The sequence below is a fragment of the Sus scrofa genome, chromosome 2 (assembly GCF_054392235.1).
Source record: "Sus scrofa isolate SSC_HxYL_T2T_F1_AM1 chromosome 2, Sscrofa_HxYL_maternal_Yorkshire_Landrace_v2.0, whole genome shotgun sequence".
NCBI lineage: Eukaryota > Metazoa > Chordata > Mammalia > Artiodactyla > Suidae > Sus > Sus scrofa.
Window position 1 is genome coordinate 5,574,515 of NC_139384.1, and position 19,738 is coordinate 5,594,252.

General features: G+C 63.9%; 3 protein-coding genes across 7 annotated transcripts in view; 2 read left to right on the forward strand and 1 right to left on the reverse strand.

The window, feature by feature from the left end:
• Nucleotides 1-19,738, forward strand: part of PC (pyruvate carboxylase) — a 107,323-nt gene that overhangs the window by 86,172 nt on the left and 1,413 nt on the right. For all 4 annotated transcript variants that reach the window (NM_001444329.1, NM_001444331.1, NM_001444330.1 and 1 more), the window contains 15 exon segments: nt 197-362; nt 442-587; nt 722-839; nt 955-1,106; nt 2,576-2,694; nt 5,244-5,406; nt 7,266-7,448; nt 16,315-16,459; nt 16,825-16,914; nt 17,005-17,226; nt 17,677-17,833; nt 18,377-18,617; nt 18,732-18,981; nt 19,193-19,437; nt 19,523-19,702. In NM_001444329.1, the coding sequence (NP_001431258.1) occupies nt 197-362; nt 442-587; nt 722-839; nt 955-1,106; nt 2,576-2,694; nt 5,244-5,406; nt 7,266-7,448; nt 16,315-16,459; nt 16,825-16,914; nt 17,005-17,226; nt 17,677-17,833; nt 18,377-18,617; nt 18,732-18,981; nt 19,193-19,437; nt 19,523-19,702 (2,577 nt within the window).
• LRFN4 (leucine rich repeat and fibronectin type III domain containing 4) lies at nt 9,593-13,710 on the reverse strand. The gene is made up of 3 exons (XM_021082774.2): nt 12,789-13,710; nt 10,994-12,352; nt 9,593-10,443 (listed from the first exon to the last, which is right to left on the reverse strand). Exons 2-3 carry the CDS (start codon nt 12,340-12,342, stop codon nt 9,882-9,884), a joined length of 1,911 nt encoding a protein of 636 aa, XP_020938433.1. The 5' UTR covers nt 12,343-12,352; nt 12,789-13,710; the 3' UTR covers nt 9,593-9,881.
• Nucleotides 12,647-14,197, forward strand: LOC146405041 (uncharacterized). 2 transcript variants are annotated; one of them, XR_014836823.1, is made up of 2 exons: nt 12,647-12,712; nt 14,160-14,197. XR_014836823.1 is itself a non-coding variant. In XM_085010736.1 (2 exons), exons 1-2 carry the CDS (start codon nt 12,921-12,923, stop codon nt 14,170-14,172), a joined length of 927 nt encoding a protein of 308 aa, XP_084866862.1. In that variant the 3' UTR covers nt 14,173-14,197. The 2 variants fall into 2 exon arrangements, 1 of the variants encoding a protein (XP_084866862.1); XM_085010736.1 differs by lacking the exon at nt 12,647-12,712 and adding an exon at nt 12,921-13,834.

Consider the following 19,738-nt stretch of genomic DNA (forward strand, 5'->3'; position numbering starts at 1 on the left):
GGCCGGGCGGGGCCGCCTGAGGGCGGGACCGGGTCCTGTGCACCCGCTGGCAGTGAGCCTCTCCGAAGGGGTGGTGAATGAGTGAGTGAAAGGAGCCAGTGAGGTGGGGCAGGCGCCAGGGCCGCAGGGCTGCATCAGGCCTGTGCGAAGGGCTCGAAGGGGCGCCCCGCTCTCCTGACACCGCCCCCGCCCCCAGGAAAACAACGTGGACGCCGTGCACCCTGGCTACGGGTTCCTGTCCGAGCGCGCGGACTTCGCCCAGGCCTGCCAGGATGCGGGCGTCCGGTTCATCGGGCCGAGCCCCGAGGTGGTCCGCAAGATGGGAGACAAGGTGGAGGCCCGGGCCATCGCCATCGCCGCAGGTGAGCATGCGCGGGGGTTGGGGGGCTCTGGCCAGATTTCCACCTGTCCCTGAGGCCTCACCTGCCTGCCCTCCGACAGGTGTCCCCGTGGTCCCCGGCACAGACGCCCCCATCACGTCCCTGCACGAGGCCCATGAGTTCTCCAACACCTACGGCTTCCCCATTATCTTCAAGGCCGCCTATGGGGGCGGGGGGCGCGGCATGAGGGTTGTGCACAGCTATGAGGTGAGCAGGAGCCCAGGGCTGCGGGCCGCAGAGGGTCGGGGCGCTGGGAGCCGGTGGGGCACGCAGAGGGCGTGACGGAGCCCCCGGGCCCACTGATCTCCTTCTCTGCACCTGCCCCCCGACCCCCACCCCAGGAGCTGGAGGAGAACTACACCCGGGCCTACTCGGAGGCTCTGGCCGCCTTCGGGAACGGGGCGCTGTTTGTGGAGAAGTTCATCGAGAAGCCGCGCCACATCGAGGTGCAGATCCTGGGTGAGTGGGGCAGGGGCTGTCTCTCAGGAAGACACCCCCCTGCCGGGAGGCGGGCTGTGGGGCAGGGCAGGTCGCCAGTTGAGGATGGGAACTGAGCCCAGTTACCTCGCCCCAGGGGACCAGTACGGGAACGTCCTGCACCTGTACGAGCGGGACTGCTCCATCCAGCGGCGGCACCAGAAGGTGGTGGAGATCGCCCCTGCCGCCCACCTGGACCCCCAGCTTCGGACCCGGCTCACCAGTGACTCCGTCAAACTTGCAAAGCAGGTGCGGAGCGGGGGCTCTCGGGACAGAGTTTGAAAGCCAAGGGTATGGGCCCCTGTCCTCATGGAGACAAAGAGCCTGTTCCAAAGGCATGAGCCTCAGGGCCAGTGGTCACTGGGGCCGGAGGTGGCCAGCCCTGAGCAGGGAGGACAGAGGGCTGGTGCGGGGCCCCCCTGGGATCCTCGCTGTGCAGTCACAGATGCACCCGGCCCAGAGGCCAAGCCTGGAGAGCAGAGAGCCCGAGAGGAGGAGGGAAAGAACCACTGGCCTCCCCCAGTGGCCTCCGCATAGACGGGGCTTCTCCGTGGCACCAGCGCACCCTGGAACAAAGGGACTGGGAGTCAGTGGTTCCGCGGAGATTAAGGAACAGAACGAAGGCATTTCTTCCCCACTCAGTCTCAGCTGTCCTCACACGTCACGTTTATTGTAACCCATTTGCTCCTCGGGTCCTCCTTCTGCCTGTCTCTGCTCTGGGGGCATGGAGTGACCTGCCCCAGGCCTGGCCCAGGAGAGCCCTGCCAGGACCAGCTGCAGCAGGGGTCCTGCTCTCTGTTCTTCTGTGCCCTCCTGCCCCCACCCCCCTCAGAGCCCAGGCACCCTGCCTCTGCCGGCCCTTCCCAGAGCCCCTAGTGGGCATCTATCTTTTCAGACCTGCTTTCCCCAGCAGCCGGGTGGGCCCCTGGGCCCGCTCTCCTTCCAGAGCTGAGCTCCCCCAGGCTCTCAGACAGCCAGGGCCCCCGGACCACAGACCACGGATGCTTCTGTAACCTTCCCCTAAGGGAAAGCCAGGGTCAGCACTCGGCAGTGAGGCTTCAGCCACAGTGATGTGGGGCCTTCGTTAGGGTCTGATTGATTATAGTTGAAATTTTGGTTCCTTATTCTTGCCTTGAGTTTGGTCTTATTTATTGGCTGGTGCCGTGTCTCATCGTAGAACAGACTCGAGGGAGCCAAGTGAAGTCTAGTTAGTGGTTTCGGTGGGACCAGAAGTGAAACTGGAATTAGGGTTGTATTTTGAGTTAGAGCTTCAGCTGTTGGTTCATCTCAAATGGCAACTCTTTGGGTTGTGGCCAGAGGGGAGGAGAGAGGAGCTCTTTCTGAAGACCGTCTAAGAATAAGAAGAGCGTCCACGCGAGGCCAGGGTGTTTACGGTGGGGCATGAAGGCTGAGGAGCTGTTGGGGTCGTGGGAGGCACCGAGTCTGGGGCGGACAGGAATGTCTGCTCATGTCTCACCTGGACAAACGGGGTGCAGCCGTCAGGGGCTCCTGGCAGAGGCCTGGAGGAGATGGCCTGGATGGGGCCCAGCTGCAGGTCCTGGGCACTCGCCTCCCTGGGCCTCAGGCAGGTGGGCTGCCTGAGGTCAGCTGAGGCAGGGCTGCTGCAGTCTGTTCCTTTGTGGAGCCGACCTGGTGGGTGAGCCTCGTCCCTGTGGGGCTCCCGCGGCTGCAGCCCTGCTTACCCGGCTGCCCCGCAGGTGGGCTACGAGAACGCGGGCACGGTGGAGTTCCTGGTGGACAAGCACGGCAAGCACTACTTCATCGAGGTCAACTCGCGCCTGCAGGTGGAGCACACAGTCACCGAGGAGATCACAGAGTGAGTGCGGGGCCGGCCAGGGGCGGGGCCGGGGGCCGAGGGGGCAGAGGGCGGCCTCCGGGACCAGCCTGCAGCTACAAACAGGAGGCGGCGTCTTCCCCATCTTGTGTAAAACCCACATCAGGTGGCTCCTAGGGAGCCGGTGGCCAGGAGCTCAGCTCAGTGTCCACTGACAGAGAACAGTTAGGGATCCCCGTTCTTACTTCTTACCAAAATTACTGCTCTGAAAGCCCGAGGTGGTTATTGTAAGAAGTAGCACAAAGGAGCAGATAAAAATGAGTCAGAGCCCTACCCCTCAGGAGCAGGATGCTGAGGAGGTTCCTGTGTGCTGTCCACCCTGACCTCCCTGGAGGAAGGGGCCCGTCAGCCCCATTCATCCGATGAGGAAACGGAGGCTCAGAGAGGTTAAGAGAGTTGCCCGAGGTCACACAGCTGGTCCTCTCCAGCCCTGTGCTCTCCCTCCTATGCCTGCGCTAAATTCCGTCTTTATTTACTTGACTGTATCAATAGTTTGAGATGTTTGATTACAGCTTTTGTTCTACTTTTTAAATTGAATATTTGTCTAAGGCATTCTCGGAGGCCATTATTCTTCCTAAATAAACTCTGCCCGCCTCTCTGAAGAGTTGCGAGGCCACCTTTAGTAGGAGTCCCTGAGGGGCAGATAAGCAACATCTCGCCGAAAGAGCTTTCTAGATTTTGCTTGTACCATTTTCTCCCACATGCATTGCGTGTAGACATTCCCCAAACTCTGCCCATTTTATAAACAATTAAAATGGCCTTTCATTGTTTTGAGATATGTTTTTGTTTTGTTTGTTTTTTGGAGGTTGGGGGGGGGGCTTTTTTTGCCTGCCCTGCAGCATATGGAGCTCCCGCCAGGCATCAGATCTGAGCTACAGTTGTGACCTAAGCCGCACCTGCAGCAATGTCAGATCCTTAACCCACTGTGCCAGGCCGGGGATCGAACTTGTGTCCCAGTGCTCCCAGGACACTGCCAGTCCCATTGCACCACAGCACGAACTCAACTCGCCAAGATACGGTTTTTTTTTTTTCTTTTCAGGGCTGCACATGCGACGTATGGAGGTTCCCAGGCGAGGGGTCACATCAGAGCTACACCTGCCGGCCTACGCCACAGCCACGGCCACTCCAGATCTGAGCCGCATTTGTGACCTATACCACAGCTTGCGGCAACGCCGGATCCTTAACCCACTCACTGAGGCCAGGGATCGAACCTGCATCTTCATGGCTACTAGTCGGATTCATTTCCACTGCGCCACAAGAGGAACTTCAAGATACATGGTTTGAGCCATTTAAGTGTTACGCCCTGGCTTTAGGCCAGTCCCTCTCACCAGGGAACGTTCCTGACGGTTCCTTCCCCACCCCTGACCCCACCTGAGCGAGGATGCTGCCAGGCGCCTGCCTTTGGCTGGCAGGTGCGTGGAAGCCTCCAGAGCCCCTGCTCCCTCAAGGTAAAGGCTGAGTTGAGGCAGGTGCACCAGCCTTGCGCTCTGGCCCGTGAGACTTTCCCCGTCAAGCTGCTGTGACATTGACAGCCATCTCAAGCCTCCCCTGAGCCTGTTGTGCTAGGGGTGGACGTCTGCTTGCTCGGGAGCGGAGGCTCTGTGTCAGACAGACACAGATCAGGCTGAGGAGGCCTCCCAGGTCACTGGCCACCTAGCGCTTGGGTGAGCCGCCGCTCCTCTGACCCTCAGGCTCCTCTGATGGGAATGGCAGTGACTCTCAGAGCTTTATTGTGGAGCCAAAGCCCAGAAAGCGCACAGCCATGGTCCACGCCGCGGACGTGGCGATACGTGGTGATTGCTGTCACTACTGTGAAGTGGTTTAGCAGGAACCACGAAACACTGAGGAGAAGCTGCCAGTGTAGTTTCCAGGCTGTCCTTACCACAAGCCTCAGTGACAGTAAATTTAAAACCTTGAGTTTTTTTTTTTTTAAACAGCTGCTCTCCTTGGATTTGTTGCTGTCCTTGGGAGTGCGGCCGTCGGCAAGGCTGGGGCTTAGAAAACCAGGCACATTTGGGGAGCTTTGTACTCTAAGATCTTGTTTGCGGGGCGAGGGTCTTGGGCCCAAGCCCAGCCACAACACAGTCCTGGCAGGGTGGCATCCTGACCACGCTGGTGCCCACCTCTGGTCCCTCCGACAGTGGGGGCCCCATTTCCGTGAGTCTGGCCTTGGGGACACCCCCGTTCTCTCGCGGTGACCCCTCCCCACACCTCCCGCGGTGTAGCACCTGTAAGAATGCGGGTCTGAGGCTTCAAACCCAGGCTCGACCAGGGGAGGGTTTGGGGAGGCAGAAGGACAAAGAGCCCCCAGGACAGGGTGTGGGAGGAGCGTTTGGGGGGTGCAAGAGCAGGTAGGTGCGGGGTTTCAGCTGCCCCTCCCTGGCTGCCGTGCTCTCATTCCCACCAAGTGCGATGGCACGGGCGGTGGTCTGCGCGGGAGGAGGCCGGGCTCGGGTCCTCGGGCCGCCCCCCACCCCCCGCAGCCCCGCCTCACGCTCTCCGCCTGCTGCCGTCTTCTCCCGCACCCGCAGTGTGGACCTGGTCCACGCCCAGATCCACGTGGCCGAGGGCCGGAGCCTGCCCGACCTGGGCCTGCGGCAGGAGAACATCCGCATCAACGGCTGTGCCATCCAGTGCCGGGTCACCACCGAGGACCCCGCGCGCAGCTTCCAGCCCGACACTGGCCGCATCGAGGTAGGGCTTCTTCCCGCCAGCCCACCGCCGCCCTCGGTGCGCGAGGACTGCTGCTCCGGGGGCGCCTGTGGCCGGGGCGGTGCAGGAGACCCCGCGCTTGCTGATGGGAAGTTGGCTTGAGGACGCGGGAGCCGGGCGGTGGCCAGTGTAAGGGGAGAGCGTCTGCCGGGAGAGGGCCACGTGCGTAGGCCAGGAAGACCAGCGCGTCTCTCCGAACCCAAAGGGGAGCAGACCAGCTGGGTGGAGCCAAGTGCAAGGTCGCGGGGGGGAAAAAGCTTGGCCCTTGGCTCTGTCTTCTGGAAGGAACCAAGCTTGGCTGCCCACCGGGTGGTACTCCTGGCCTCTGTCCTGCCTTCAGTCTGGGGGCGGGCAGGAGTAACCAGGGGTGCAGCAAAGGGGCAGCGGCAGGATGTCCCAGTGGAGGGGACAGGCTGGGCCAAGGGACCCATCAGGGATGAATGAGGGGGTCGGGGATGTGGGGGGCAGGGAGGACCCTGAGGGGCAGGCTTGGCTGTGGGGCTGAGGGCCAGGGCGGGCCCCCCTGCAGCCGCCTCCCTGGCCCGCCGCAGCCTCTGGGCCTCCATTGCCCTGGCTAAGAACCCCTCCAGATCCAGGTCCTGCCACCAGCTCTGCTGGTTTACTGCCTCCACATCTGGCCTGAGCCTCTGAGGAAGCAGGACACGCACAGGAGCCCAGGGAGGAGGGCCAGGGTGGTTTGCAGCCGGTACTGAGCTCCAGAGACAGTGACCTGGGGGTGGGGGAGGGAAGGGGAGCTCTCTGGGTTCTAGAAGTCCTGTGGAGCTTGGTTGGCTTGAGGCAGAGAGCTGCCTCCAGGACTCAGTTTCTGGAAGGATCCAAATCATAGGTGGGGGCCAGCCCCAAGGCCAGCGTGCCACCCAGCGGGCAGCCCCCGACTCTCTGCCCTCGGCCGGGGAGGCTGTGCTGCCTTCCTCCCCCTCCACCTCCAGGCCTGGCTCCTCCGAGCCTGGTTTACCACAGAATATTTTTAGCTGGCAGTTCCTGCTCACAACTGAGTGCTCACCCTTAAATATTTCATTAAGTTCCTTTTTATCGAACACAGGCCTGCGTCCCTTAGACACGAAATGTGTGGTGCAGTGGGTGTCCCCCAGCCCGGCTCCCCGACCTGTGCCTCACAGGGTCCCCCACCCTGTGCAGGCGCTCCTGCCCCTGCCGCAGACATTCACACCCCAAGCCTCTGTCCCCATGCTGTGGCCCCTCCTAGTCGGACTGTTGGAGCCCCTGTGTGTCCCCAAGAGTGGTCCCTCTGCCCTGTCACTGCTCCCCTCTCTGGGCCTTTGGGTCCCTGCCTCTGGCCCTCCTCCTGGCTCCCCTCTTTCTCATCTGCCCGTCTCCCTCTTCCTCCCACTTGGAAGGAAGGGAAGGTGCGGGGGGCACGGAGGCCTTCCCCGTCATTGTATACGATAAACCAAGATCCCTTGGCCTGCCCCTCTCTTGTCCCACAGCGTCCTTGTCGCCAGCAGGCTGGGAGCCCTGGGGATCTGGCCCACCTGCCCAAGTTCCTCTGGGCTCGCAGGCTCTGCAGCTCCAAGTGCTGGGCCTGGAGCCCTGGGGCTGGCAGGCACGTCCTCCCATGTCCCCTGTCCCCTGTCCCGCCGCCTTTCCCTGCCTGCACCTCCTGGGGAGGAGGAAGCAGTGACTGTGTGGCCCTTGGAGATGGTGGGGCGCCCCTGGGCTTGCTGGCAGAAACTAAGCAGAACTTCGCTGCCAGCGTTGGGGTTGACCTGTGGACCCTGGTGCACGGGCCTCAGCACCGCGCCAGGGGACACGTCTCGGCTCCAGCTTCCGACCCGGGTCCTGATGCTGGCCTCTCCCCGCAGGTGTTCCGGAGTGGGGAGGGCATGGGCATCCGTCTGGATAACGCATCTGCCTTCCAAGGAGCTGTCATCTCCCCCCACTACGATTCCCTGCTGGTCAAGGTCATCGCCCACGGCAAAGACCACCCCACGGCCGCCACCAAGATGAGCAGAGCCCTTGCCGAGTTCCGAGTCCGAGGCGTCAAGGTGAGAGGCTGAAGTCTGCAATGTCCTTTGGCCCCTGGGTCGGGCCCTGTGACCTGTGTCTGTAGCTGGAGGTGAAATGACAGCCGTGTGACTTCTTGTCCTGGAGGCCAGCACCGTCCCTGCATCCGTGGGTTTTCCCTGGGCAGACGCTGCGGGCAGGCACCCTGTGAGGTGGGAGGAGCAGGAGGACGGGGCTTGGCCCACGTGATGCTGGCTGCCCGGCAGACCCACTCCTCCTCTTCTGAGAGTCCCAGGGATGCTCTCCCAGGGCAGAGGCTGTGACCCCGCCTGCTGCACGCAGGTGAGCTGGTGGCTGAGGGCCCCTCAGCACCGCCTTCTCCAACTCGGTTGCTTCCGGCCCTGCCTCTGTCCAGGCTGGGCAGTGGGTCTGGGGCATGTGGCCCTCGGTGTCCTCTCAGTCCCATGTCACTCCCCTCCTATCGACGCACTCCATGGCCTGTCCTGGCAGGAGCTCCCTGGGTGCAGAAGCCTTTTGGAAAAGCATGTGGGAGGGAGGAGCCTGTGGGCCGATGCCACCTGGCCCACATCTCGGGGGCACCCGTTCCCTTGGTGCTATGGGGTCGCCGCATGCCCTCAAGGAGCGTCAGGGCTCCAGATCAGGAACGTCTCCTGCACGCGTGGCAGGGACGTGTCGTGACACCGGGTGCTCAGCCCACTTCTCGTTGCTTGATTTATCTGCGGGGTGGCCGGGGCAGTGGGTGGTGGCCACGCACCCCTCACTTGCTGCCCCTGTGGCTCTGTGTGGTCCTGTTGGTGAACCGGCTGGCCCCTGTGGTGGTGCCCCTGGGCCATCGGACCCTCCACCTGGCCTCCAGCCTAGAGCTGGAAGGTGGAGAAGGGAGACAGGGCCACGGGGCCGTGAAGGGGCAGAGGGAGGCGGGAGAAGTGCAGGACGTGTGATTCCTGTTCCTGGGCACCAGCGTCCTCCCCAGATGTGCCCGCAGAGTCGGCCTCGCCCCCGCCAACCTGCGCCTGCCACCCGCAGCCCGTCCCCGCCCTCCACCCTCGCTCCCGGCCCCTCCCTGTTGAAGACCTTATTTCATTTTATTTAAACCAGAATCTCTCAGGCCACCTGCAGGTACGTGCTCCGGGTGGGGGGGGAGCACACTTGTGTGTCAGCGCTCTACACACCTCAAGTGTGTGAGCTCGGCCTGCACACGTGTACACACACACTGTGTACACACGCACTGTATTGCACCAGCTCTCACCGGGCTGCCGTCTGTGGCCGCACGTGGCAATGCCCCACACCCCTCAGCACAGGTCCACTGCCGCGGCCTGGGTGCCACACCTGCTCTCTGCAGCGGGGCCCGGGCAGCTGTATGTTCTGGGTGCGCCTGATGCTGTGGGAGAACCACGCGTGCCTTGGAGTGTGTGTTCAGAGCACTGGCGCCTCCAGCTGGCGCCCGGGAGCATGGTTGCTGGGGAGGCCCTGCCTGGGCCAGAAGCTGACGGGAACTTGGGCCAGGAGGCAGGGCAGGGCACACCGCCCAAGACTGTGGTTCTTGGAGGTGGCCATATGGGCATGGGTGCCCCCTGGTGTTTGCCCCGGGTGTCCAGCAAGAGCAAAGCCACGAGGGGCATCAGTGCAGCTGTTGAGAGGTCTCCCTCAGGGCCTGCACCCCCGATAGGAACCTTCCAGGGGGTCCTGGTCTGAGAGCAGGGTGTGGGATTCCTAGCCCTTTCCAACCTTTTGGGATGACTTTGTACAAATCCAGAGGATGCCCTGGCAGGTGGTGAACAGGCTGTCACCAGTGGGAGCCATGGGGACTTTCTAGTGGCGTAAGAGCATTGGCAGCCCAGGTCCTTTTGCCCAGAAGGCCTGCAGCATCGCCTACCTGCTCCTGTTGGGCCCTGTGCACCGTAACACCCATGCTACGTGAGGACGTGACGTCCCGTTCATGCTCTGCCCGGAAGGGGCATTCTCTGCACTTAGAGCGGGCACGGAGCACAAAGGCACCTGGTCCCCACAGCGCTCTTGGGCCGAGGACACCCCAGGCTGCTGGGGCCACTTCCACGGGGCTGGTATCCCCGCGCTGACCCCATCTTGTCTGTGCCTCCACTGGCCCCTGTGTCCCCACCCCCCTTCTCAGGGAACCTGGCAGGACAAGACCAGAGACTAGCACTGAGGTGTCCCCAGTAATTTTATTATAAAGAAAAACAAGACTTCCACTTGGTGGCTGCAGCCCCTGCCTCAGAGGCCATGAGCACCTGTCACAGGGACCTGTCCCTTTTTGCCCGACTGGAGGCCAGAACCAGGGAACGGGCCCCCTGTCCTGCCAAGCAAAAGGGGGCCTGAGGTACCCAGGGTAAAAGTGGGAGGGGCTCTAGGCAGTGCTGATCCACCAGGCCAGGAGGCTGCCCACCCCACGCCCTCTGCCCTGTGCAGCCCGCCCCGGGCTGGCTCCCTTCCCATCACACCACGCTCTCTTCCAGCCGTTCCGCACTGCCCCCCACTCCCCGGCACCCCGCCCCGAGCAGCCCCCCATGCACAGAGTGGCTCCGTCGGGCCCAGGCCCCTCCGAGGCGCCTGGCGTAACCGTAGCACCCGCCAGCATCTCCCAGGTCCAGGGAACAGCTGCGCTGGGGCCGAGGTGGGGGGCTCCGCGGTGGGTGCGTCTTGGGTGTGGGGCTGGGGCCTCCATTGGTCTGAGATTGGACGTGGCTGAGCTTGAGGGGGAGGCGGCCATTCCCGGCCCCCCGGCCCCGAACCAGCAAGGCCACAGTGAAGACCAGTAAGGCAGCCACCAGCACACCCCCCACAGCCACGGTCAGGGTCCCGCCCAGCACGTGGGCCTGCAGGGCGTGGCACAGGGGCGTGGCTGGCAGCGTGGAAAAGTGGGCACAGCCCAGCAGCCTGGTGGCCGTGAGGTCGGAAGGCCCAGCGGCAGGTGACAGGGCCAGCAGGCAGAGGTCATAGTCGGCACCGGGGACCAGGTGCTTCAGCAGGAAGTGGTGGCTGGAGGCTGGGACGATCCTGTGGGTGAGGACAGGTAGTCAGAGCCCAGGCGTCGGGGTCCAGGCCCCGTCCCCACATCCACCTCCCCACACCCACTGGGCCGCGAAGCACTCTTCACAGCCCACCCCGCGCGCTAGGTCCCCGGGACCACGTGGGACTGTGTGTTCACTTAAGAAGGCATGTGTGGCCCTGGAGACAGGGCGAGGGGCCAGACAGGTGCGCGCGTTGGCACCCAGGCCCAGGGCAGCTGCGGAGGCGCTAGAGGGGCACATGCCACAGGCCCATGTGCTTAAACACAGACACCAAGCCCCGCGCCTCGCCTGCGCTGCCAAGCCTGAGAGACCTCGCTGGGCACAGGTCCTCCACCCCCCGCCACCCCGTGCCTCCCCATCCCTCCCCTGCAGCCCCACCTCCCCCCAGGCAGCTCAGAAGCTGAGGAAGGGTGTGTGCAAGCCCCAAGGAGGGAGAAGGAGCAGGAGAGGTGGCTGAGCCCCAGAGGGAGGAGCAGGGCTCAGAGGGAGGCGGCTGGGGCGAGGCTGGGGCCACGGACCGCGGAGCTCGTCCTCACCGGTAGATGGGGGTCTCGTCCTCGCTGCTGTTGTACTGGATTTGGAACATCCACACAGGGTCCGCCGGCCGCCCTGGCCCCCAGCTCACCAGCCCCGAGGTGGCGGTCACCTCTGTCACCTGCACGGCTGGCTCAGACTCTAGCGTCCCCTCGCCCTCGGCAGCAGTGCGGGCCGAGGCTGCAATGTCCGAGGGCCCCGGGCGGCCCCCCTCGGTGCTGCCGTTCCCTCCATGGGGTAAGGCCAGCACCCGTAGTTCTACACGGGCTGTGGCCTCGCCGGCAGGGTTGGTGGCAATGCAGGTGTAGCCCCCTGCATCCCCGGAGCCCGTCACCCCAATCTCCAGGGTCCCGTTGGGAAAAGCCCGGGCTCGGGAGGAATTGCCGACCAGCCGGTCATCAGGGCCGACCCAGTGCATGGTGGGCGCAGGGTCGCCGAGGGCCCGGCACCGCAGCGTGGCCCGCTGGCCCTCCAGTACCCAGAGGCGCTGCGTGTGGCGGGCGATGAGGGGTGGCTCGCAGGAGAACTCGCCCTCGGGCACTGCCCAGAAGTAGCGGCCAGCCAGGCCCGGCGGGGAAGCACAGGTCTCTAGGTCATCGGGCCGCGCCAGCCGCCGCAGCCACAGCAGCTCACAGTTGCAGTGCAGGGGGTTCCCGCTGAAGCTCAGCACCAGGGGGGCTGGCGAGGCCTCGGCGTCGCGCCCCCGGGAGAAGAGTGGGTCGGGGGCCAATGTGGCCAGGCGATTGGAGGTGAGGTCAAGGCGGGAGAGCTGGCTGAGTTGGGCAAAGGCGCCCGGGGGCAGTGCGTCGATGAGGTTGTGGTCCAGGTTGAGGGTGTGCAGGGCGGGCATGGCACCGATGCCGGCCCAGGGCACCTGCCGCAGGTTGTTGTAGGAGAGGTCCAGGTCCTCCAAGCTGTCCAGGAAGTCGTCGAAGGCCCCAGGCGCGATGCGGCCCAGCTGGTTGCCACTGAGAATGAGGTGCTGCAGGTTGACGGGGCCCCGCAGGCTGCCGGCGCCCAACTCCACCAGCCTGTTGCCGTCCAGGTGCAGGGAGCGCAGGCTCTCCAGGTCCCCGAAGGCGCGGGCCCCGATGCGGGTGATGGCGTTGCGAGACAGCGTCAGGTCCACCAGCCCTGTCATGTTGCGGAAGTCCGGCGGCCCCAAGGCCTGGATAAAGTTGTCAGCCAGCCGCAGCTCCACTGTGCGCCGGTCCACGTTGGGTGGCACGAACAGCAGGCCTCGGTGGGCACAGAGGGTGCTGAGTGACTCGGACAGGTTCTGGCAGACGCAGGGCAGTGGGCATGCAGCCGCTCCACTGGCCAGCAGCAGCAGCAGGAGTGGCGGGGCCATGGTGCGCACCCTGTAGGGAAGGGTCACGGCCCAGGTACAGGTGAGGCTGGCACAGGTGCCCGCTTGCCCCCGGGGGCCCAGTCTCAGGGGCCAGCTTCCAGAGGCTGGCCTAGGGGTGGGTCAGGGTCAAAGGCCCAAGGGGTCCCCCAAGGCTGAGAGAAGGCTGGGGCCTGCAGGGCCAGGCCCCCCAGAGTAAAGGTCACATTTCCCAAGCAGTTAGGGGGAGTCCTGGCTCTGGGGACAAGGTGAGGCATGAAGCAGGAAGCGGAGGTGGCCATGAGAGCAGGGAGGGTCCCGGAACTTCCTTTCCCCGGCATCCCCTGGAATCGCCAGTATGCCTTCGGCGCCATCCCCTCCCCTGCCCGGGCAGGTGCGGCCCTAAACCCTTCCCTGGCCCCTTGCCCCTCCCTGGCCAACCCCCACGGGGTCCCCCGCGGCCCCCTCACCTGGTGTCCGTAGCTCAGGGGGCGCGGGCGGGCCTCCCCGTGGGCCCGGCCGGCCCCCGCCGACTCCAGGCGGCTCTCCCGCGGGGGTGAGGCCCGGGGCTGACCAGCCGCCCTCGGCGCGCCTTCCGGCCCATGGCGCTCGGGCCCGCGGCCCGGGCTCTCTCGGTTCCCGGCACCTTTTCCCGGCGCGGCTCGCGGCAGCGGCAGCGGCGGCAGCAGCCGCGAAAGGCAGGCGGGTGCGCGCCAACGAGCACGCGCACCGCGGACACGCACGTGGAGAGCAGACGGGTAGGGGCGCGGAGATCCACCCGGGCCCAGGCTGGCTCCCGAGGTCACCGGGACGCGCGGCCACTGCAGCACCCACGGGGGGCTCCTGGTCACGCCCGAGGCCCGGGCCGGCGCGGACCCGCCGCGCAGCCCCCCAGCGCAGCCGCAGCGCACTCACCCCGGCACAGGCGCGCGCGCCCCCGGCCACCCTGGCGCCCCGGCATCCTGCACCGCACGGGCGCCTGCTGCCGCTGCGCGAACCGTCACTCTGCAGACAGCCAGACAAAGCGCCAGCTCGCGGGCCCCTTCACCATCTCCCAGAGACGAGAGTCTTTGTCACATGTCGCTGGGCACCCTCCCCAACACACCCACACATGCCCACACACCCACACGTCCCCGCACCCACCAGCAGGGCCGGGTGCAAACCCGCACTGTTGCTGGGACCCTCGCATTCGCAGACACACGCTGAAGGTCATAACCGTCCTGCATCACCAAGTCACGTGGAGGGTCCCCAACGGGCAAGGCCCTGCGGGGGGAGAGGGGAGGGTTCGGGGCGCTGCCCCCCGGCAGGGCTCCCGTGGGGTGGGGCCGAGAGGGCTCGGCCTCCGGGCTGGCGCCGTGCCCCGCCCCCGCTGCCGGCCCCTCCCTCCTCCCCGGCTCCCCCGCCCCGCCCCGCCCCGCCTGGCGCGCTCGGGAGCCAACCGGTCTCCGCCTCCGGCCCGATTGGTCTGCGCCGCGCGGTTTCCCAGCAGGCCGGCGGTGGCACGCTGTTTGAAGCTGTGCGTCAGTGGTCCTGGCTGTGTCGGCAGACCCCCTTACCCCTTCTGCCGCGCCCGGGTCATTTCCCTGGAAGAGTGTCCCAGACAAGCTCGGCTCTACAGAGAAAGGGCTCCCTGGACGGGGGGGCGTTGGGTTCCCGGCTTTCTGCCTCTGAAATCCGGGGCTTAGGTGGGAGTGCTGAGGGCTCAGAACCACGTTGGCGACTGGTCTTTCGTTGTGGCTGCCCATTCAGAACACAGGGGAAGTCACCTCCTCCCCTAAGTATCCCTGGTCCTCCGGCTACTCAGGTCCCTCCCTGCCTCTTTCCTTTTTCCCATCTCTCAGGGAAACAGACTGAATTCTCACCCTGCCTGGTGCACCAGGTAACCTTGAGGAAGTTATTTAACCGCTGAAACCATTTCCTTATCTTGGCCATGGGTCTTAATTGTAACGACTTCGTGGGGTGAGAGAAGAAATGAGGCAGCCTGTGAAGGGCTTAGCCACCTGGCAGCTGGAAAGCCAGTCTGTTGCCACCCCTTGAGCCTAGGCTCCTGCATTTGTAAAATGAAGGTGCTGGATCCTAGCTCGGGTCAACTCTGATATGCAGTGGCATCAGATACTGCCTTGTTTTTTTTCTCCCCATAAAAAGTGTTTTCACTTCCTCTAAACACGTGCACTCGTGTCCACCATGAGCAGGGGGTTCCCGTACATCAGGAACCAGATGGGCCTGGTCCCTGCCCCCATGCAGCTTACTCCCCCACAGACAGCAGATGGGGTGACAGATCCTTCAAAGTTAGGGAGGGGTCTATAAAAGAGGAGTGCAGGGTGGGATGGGGGGGGCTCCGAAGATCCTCTCACCCCCGCCTGATTCTAGGTTCTTTAGATGGTTGAAGTGGTTTTCCCTTTCCCGTGCCATGCCTTGGCCCAGCTGAAAGGTCCACATCTCTTACAGCGGAGCATGGACTAGTCTCAGGTGCAGACAGGCACCAGGCAATGCAGTGGAAGCTGTGGGATGCTGGGCGGGTGCCCTTCGCAATCCCAGCCTCCAGGTGATGGGAGCCCTGGGGGGACAGGGAGGATCTCTCAGAGTAGCAACAGGGCCCAACAGCCCATACTGGGCCTGGACCTCCTGAAGGTGCCACCAGGGATCCTGAATGGATGATACACAGAGCTGCCTTCTCTGAAGTGACAGCCAGGCTGTAGCCATACGGTCATAGGCACAGGCGCACTGGAATCCCATCCACTTGGCCTTGAAGTCTTAGGGCATCTCTCCTAGCACCGGCTTCCAGGCTAGGAGAGGTTGGACTTATTCTGGCCCCGCCTGAGGCTGTCACTCAGCTGTTTAATGAGCAGAACCGAGGACGCCTGTGCACAGAGCACATGGACACGAGTCCCTCAGGCAGCACCCCTGCCCCTCAAGCGCTCCTGGCCACATGATGGATGCAGACAAGCAAAGGATGATGAGGCTGACGGGGGACCTTTCCAACAGCTGATCCCACAGGGTCCTAGAAAGGGGAGAGTCCGTCTCCACCATGAGGGCAGATGAGGACAGATGAGGTCTTCGAGTTCTGGCCTGCCAGGCAGGTGCAGAGGGGTGGAAGGTGAGGGCACAAATCAAGTTTGGTGTGACTAGAGGTGGCTGTGACAAGGAAGCTTGGCAGAAGGCATGGCCTGTGGACAAGGGCTTCACAGTCCAGAGATGGTTGTGGTAGGTCGTCTGGCTTGACCAGTGACACAGGCGTGGGTGATGGAGCATAGGTTTTGGTAACTGGGTAGGTGGCGAGACACCCCCAGGAGGCAGAGAAGGACTGGGTGACAGAAGCTGACTTTGGGCTTGAGCTTGTGTGAGGGTCACACAAGGAGAGGTGCCTGGGTCTGGAGCTGAAGCCTCAGGACAAGGCAACCCAGGGAGAGTCTGCTGGGTGACAGCCCTGAGAACTCCATCCTGCAGGGGTGGGAGGAGCCCCCAGTGGGGACAGGAGAAGGAGGGGAGCAAGATGTCATGGAAGCCCAGGGGGAGAATATCCAGGTGGGAGCTGCTGGCAAGAGGATGGTGGGAAGGTGCCCACAGGATTTAACTGCAGGAGGGACCTCAGAAGCATGGCTGTCAGGGGGGAGGAGGTAGGGCCTCTTGGAAGAAGCGTGGCAAGGTGGGCAGGAAGGTGGCTGCTTCATGCCACGGTGCCGTGGGAAAGGCCTGATCCGTGTTCCGGGCCGCCGGAGGGTGAGGTGCTTGTTTCCAGATCCTGGAGGAAGGAGGAGGTGGGGTTCAGGACGTGCTCCAGGGGGAGCAAGGACAAAGAACGGGCTCAGACCCCTGGCAGCTCAGGGGGCTCTGCCACAGTGGGGGTGGGGGTGGTGACGAGATGGGGTGGCTTGAACCTCAGTGTGGAGTCCTGGGGAACCGGGGAGGCAGTGCTAGCCTAGGGTGGCTTCTCAGCCCCTCCTTTCCCTGCCCGCGCTGCCCGGTGACACCCTCCCACCCACCTCTGTCCTGCAGACCAACATCCCCTTCCTGCAGAACGTGCTCAACAACCAGCAGTTCCTGGCAGGCACCGTGGACACCCAGTTCATCGACGAGAACCCGGAGCTGTTCCAGCTGCGGCCTGCACAGAACCGGGCCCAGAAGCTGCTGCACTACCTTGGTCCGGCCCCAGACTGCCCTCCTCTGCCCTCCCAGGCGCCTTGCTTCTGCCCCACCCCCACAAGAGAGCTTCCCAGCACCCGCTGCCCCTGTCCTCAGCCTGGTCCTGCACCTTCCTCCTCTGCTTCACCCTCCTCTCCACCCACCCTCCTTGCTCCTGATCTCAGAGGCCCCCTTTTCCATCCACGTGGCCCTCAGTAGGTCCCCACTGCCTGGACCCAGGAGACCCTGGCTGTGGAGAGGACAGGGGCCAGTTGGAAGACTAGGGATCCTGGAGGAACAGCCCATCCCTGACCACAACTACTCCCTCCTGCCCTCAGCTCTGACTGCCCATCCTGCCTGACCAGCTGCCCGCTCTCTCCCCAGGACATATCATGGTGAATGGCCCAACCACCCCGATTCCTGTCAAGGCCAACCCCAGCCCCACGGACCCTGTTGTCCCTGTGGTGCCCATAGGTAGGTGAGATTCATTCTGCCAGCTCGTATGGGCGAACAAAGAGGGGGCCGCCGTCTGCAGGATGAGTGCTAATGCCCAGTCTGCCCTAGGCCCGCCTCCAGCTGGTTTCAGAGACATCCTGCTGCGGGAGGGTCCCGAGGGCTTCGCTCGAGCCGTGCGGAACCACCAGGGGCTGCTGCTGATGGACACAACCTTCAGGGACGCCCACCAGTCACTGCTGGCCACTCGTGTGCGAACCCACGACCTCAAAAAGATCTCCCCCTACGTCGCCCACAACTTCAGCAAACTCTTCAGCATAGAGAACTGGGGAGGTAGGCTGGAGGGGGAATGGGACATGGTACCCACAGTGTAGGCAGGCCACTCAGGCACCCCAGGGAAGCTCGGGATGTCCATACTTAGGGAACCACTAAGAACTGAACAAAGCACAGCATTCCTTGCTTTAGCAAATAATGACTGGCGCCCACTCTGGTGCCGGGCATGAGACCCAGGCAGCTCAGGGTCTGAGAGAAGAGACACCTGTTAATTACAGCACAGAGAAGGGGGGGCTAGGAAAGGGGGCCTGGGGGGACACAGCCTGAGCTGTCCCAGGAGATCAGCCAAGGAGAGAGTCTGCAGGGGTCGGGGCTGGGATGTGAACGACCCTGAAGATGAGCAGGGCCTGGTCTCAGGGCCAGAGTCTTAGGCTCAGGCTCAGAGCTGCAGGGTGTGGCAGGCTCCCCAGGACGTGCAGGGCTGACCTGGGCCTCTTGCTCCCTGTGCAGGAGCCACATTTGATGTTGCGATGCGCTTCCTGTATGAGTGCCCTTGGCGGCGGCTGCAGGAGCTCCGGGAGCTCATCCCCAACATCCCGTTCCAGATGCTTCTGCGGGGGGCCAACGCCGTGGGCTACACCAACTACCCCGACAATGTGGTCTTCAAGTGAGCCTGGAGTGGGTGGGCAGACACTGCGCTGTGTGGCCGGGCAGGTGCCAGGCCACAATGTGGTGGCCCATGCTCCCCACCGTGGGCTTGAAAGCAAGCCTCTCAGTAGCTGTATCCAGCAAGGGCTGCGAAATCAGAGAACTAGAAGGGCTTCCAGTGGAGACCCTAGGAGGCAGATGGCTGGTCCCAGGCCACCTGGTAGAGCTGGGGCTGGAACCTAGGTCTCACCGTCTCCCTTAGCTGCCTGCCCGTCCTTTGCAAAGAATCCCCAGCTGAGTCTTCTGAGCTGGGCGGACTGAGCTACACTGACGTGGCTAGGACAGGACAGCCCTGCCCCTTGCCAGAGGCCTCTGGGGCGACCCTGCCCAGCCCAGGCTCCCTCACTCTACGGTTACGTTCTGAGCAGCCCCCCTCCCAGCTCTGTGGGTGCGTCCCTGCCAGGCCAGACCATCGGATCTTACTCCACAGGCGCTGTAAGTGGGCCGGAGCCAGGAAAGGAAGTTGCGGGAGGAGCTAACCCGAGCTCTCCTACCCACTCAGGTTCTGCGAGGTGGCCAAGGAGAATGGCATGGATGTCTTTCGGGTCTTTGACTCCCTCAACTACCTGCCCAACCTACTGCTGGGCATGGAGGCGGTGGGCAGTGCCGGCGGTGTGGTGGAGGCCGCCATCTCCTACACGGGTGACGTGGCCGACCCCAGCCGCACCAAGTACTCGCTGCAGTACTACATGGACTTGGCTGAAGAGCTGGTGCGAGCTGGCACCCACATCCTGTGCATCAAGGTGCCTGGGCTGCCCGGCCCACCCCAGGAGTCTCCCCACCACACCCTCATCTCCCCCGCCAGGCACCCGTCATGCCGCCGCCTCACCTGTCTTTCTCTGCCCCTTTGCCCTCAGGACATGGCAGGGCTGCTGAAGCCAGCCGCCTGCACCATGCTGGTCAGCTCCCTCCGGGACCGCTTCCCCGACCTCCCGCTGCACATCCACACCCATGACACGTCAGGGGCGGGCGTGGCGGCCATGCTGGCCTGTGCCCAGGCTGGGGCCGATGTGGTCGACGTGGCAGCCGACTCCATGTCTGGAATGACTTCGCAGCCCAGCTTGGGGGCCCTGGTGGCCTGTACCCGAGGGACTCCCCTGGACACAGGTATGAAGAGCAGCTGCCCATGGCCATCCCCCTGCAGAGCTCCAGTCCCCCGCAGAGTCGGGCATGTCCTAGAATCCAAATGCTTTTGCCTGGCCTTGCCTTCTATCACCCACGTCTGCGATGGGGCCTGAGCCGGCCCTGGGGTTCTGGGAGGAGCACCTGGGAGCCCAGCGCATTTCCAAGCCCTGTCCTGTTTCTGGCCTGACTGCAGGGGTGCCCCTGGAGCGCGTGTTTGACTACAGTGAGTACTGGGAGGGGGCCCGGGGGCTGTACGCAGCCTTTGACTGCACGGCCACCATGAAGTCTGGCAACTCGGATGTGTACGAGAACGAGATCCCAGGAGGCCAGTACACCAACCTGCACTTCCAGGCACACAGCATGGGGCTCGGCTCCAAGTTCAAGGAGGTCAAGAAGGCCTACGTGGAGGCCAACCAGATGCTGGGTGACCTCATCAAGGTGAGCCAGGCCCAGTGCTCTCACCCCTGCCTCTGGGCCGCTGTAAAGTGCCTGGCCCCCTAACCCAGGGGGCCCCTCTCCTCAGGTGACACCCTCCTCCAAGATCGTGGGGGACCTGGCCCAGTTTATGGTGCAGAATGGGCTGAGTCGGGCAGAGGCTGAGGCCCAGGCAGAAGAGCTGTCCTTCCCCCGCTCAGTGGTGGAGTTCCTGCAGGGCTACATCGGCACCCCGCATGGGGGCTTTCCTGAGCCCCTTCGCTCCAAGGTAAGGCAGGCCCAGTGGTGTGGGGGAGGGGGGTGC

Coding starts and splice junctions, on each gene's coding strand:
- LRFN4 (XM_021082774.2), bottom strand. CDS start 12,342: ATGGCCCCGCCACTCCTGCTGCTGCTGCTGGCCAGTGGAGCGGCTGCA. Junction 10,444..10,993: donor GACGAGACCCCCATCTACCG/GTGAGGACGAGC, acceptor CCTCACCCACAG/GATCGTCCCAGCCTCCAGCC.
- LOC146405041 (XM_085010736.1), top strand. CDS start 12,921: ATGGCGCTCGGGCCCGCGGCCCGGGCTCTCTCGGTTCCCGGCACCTTT.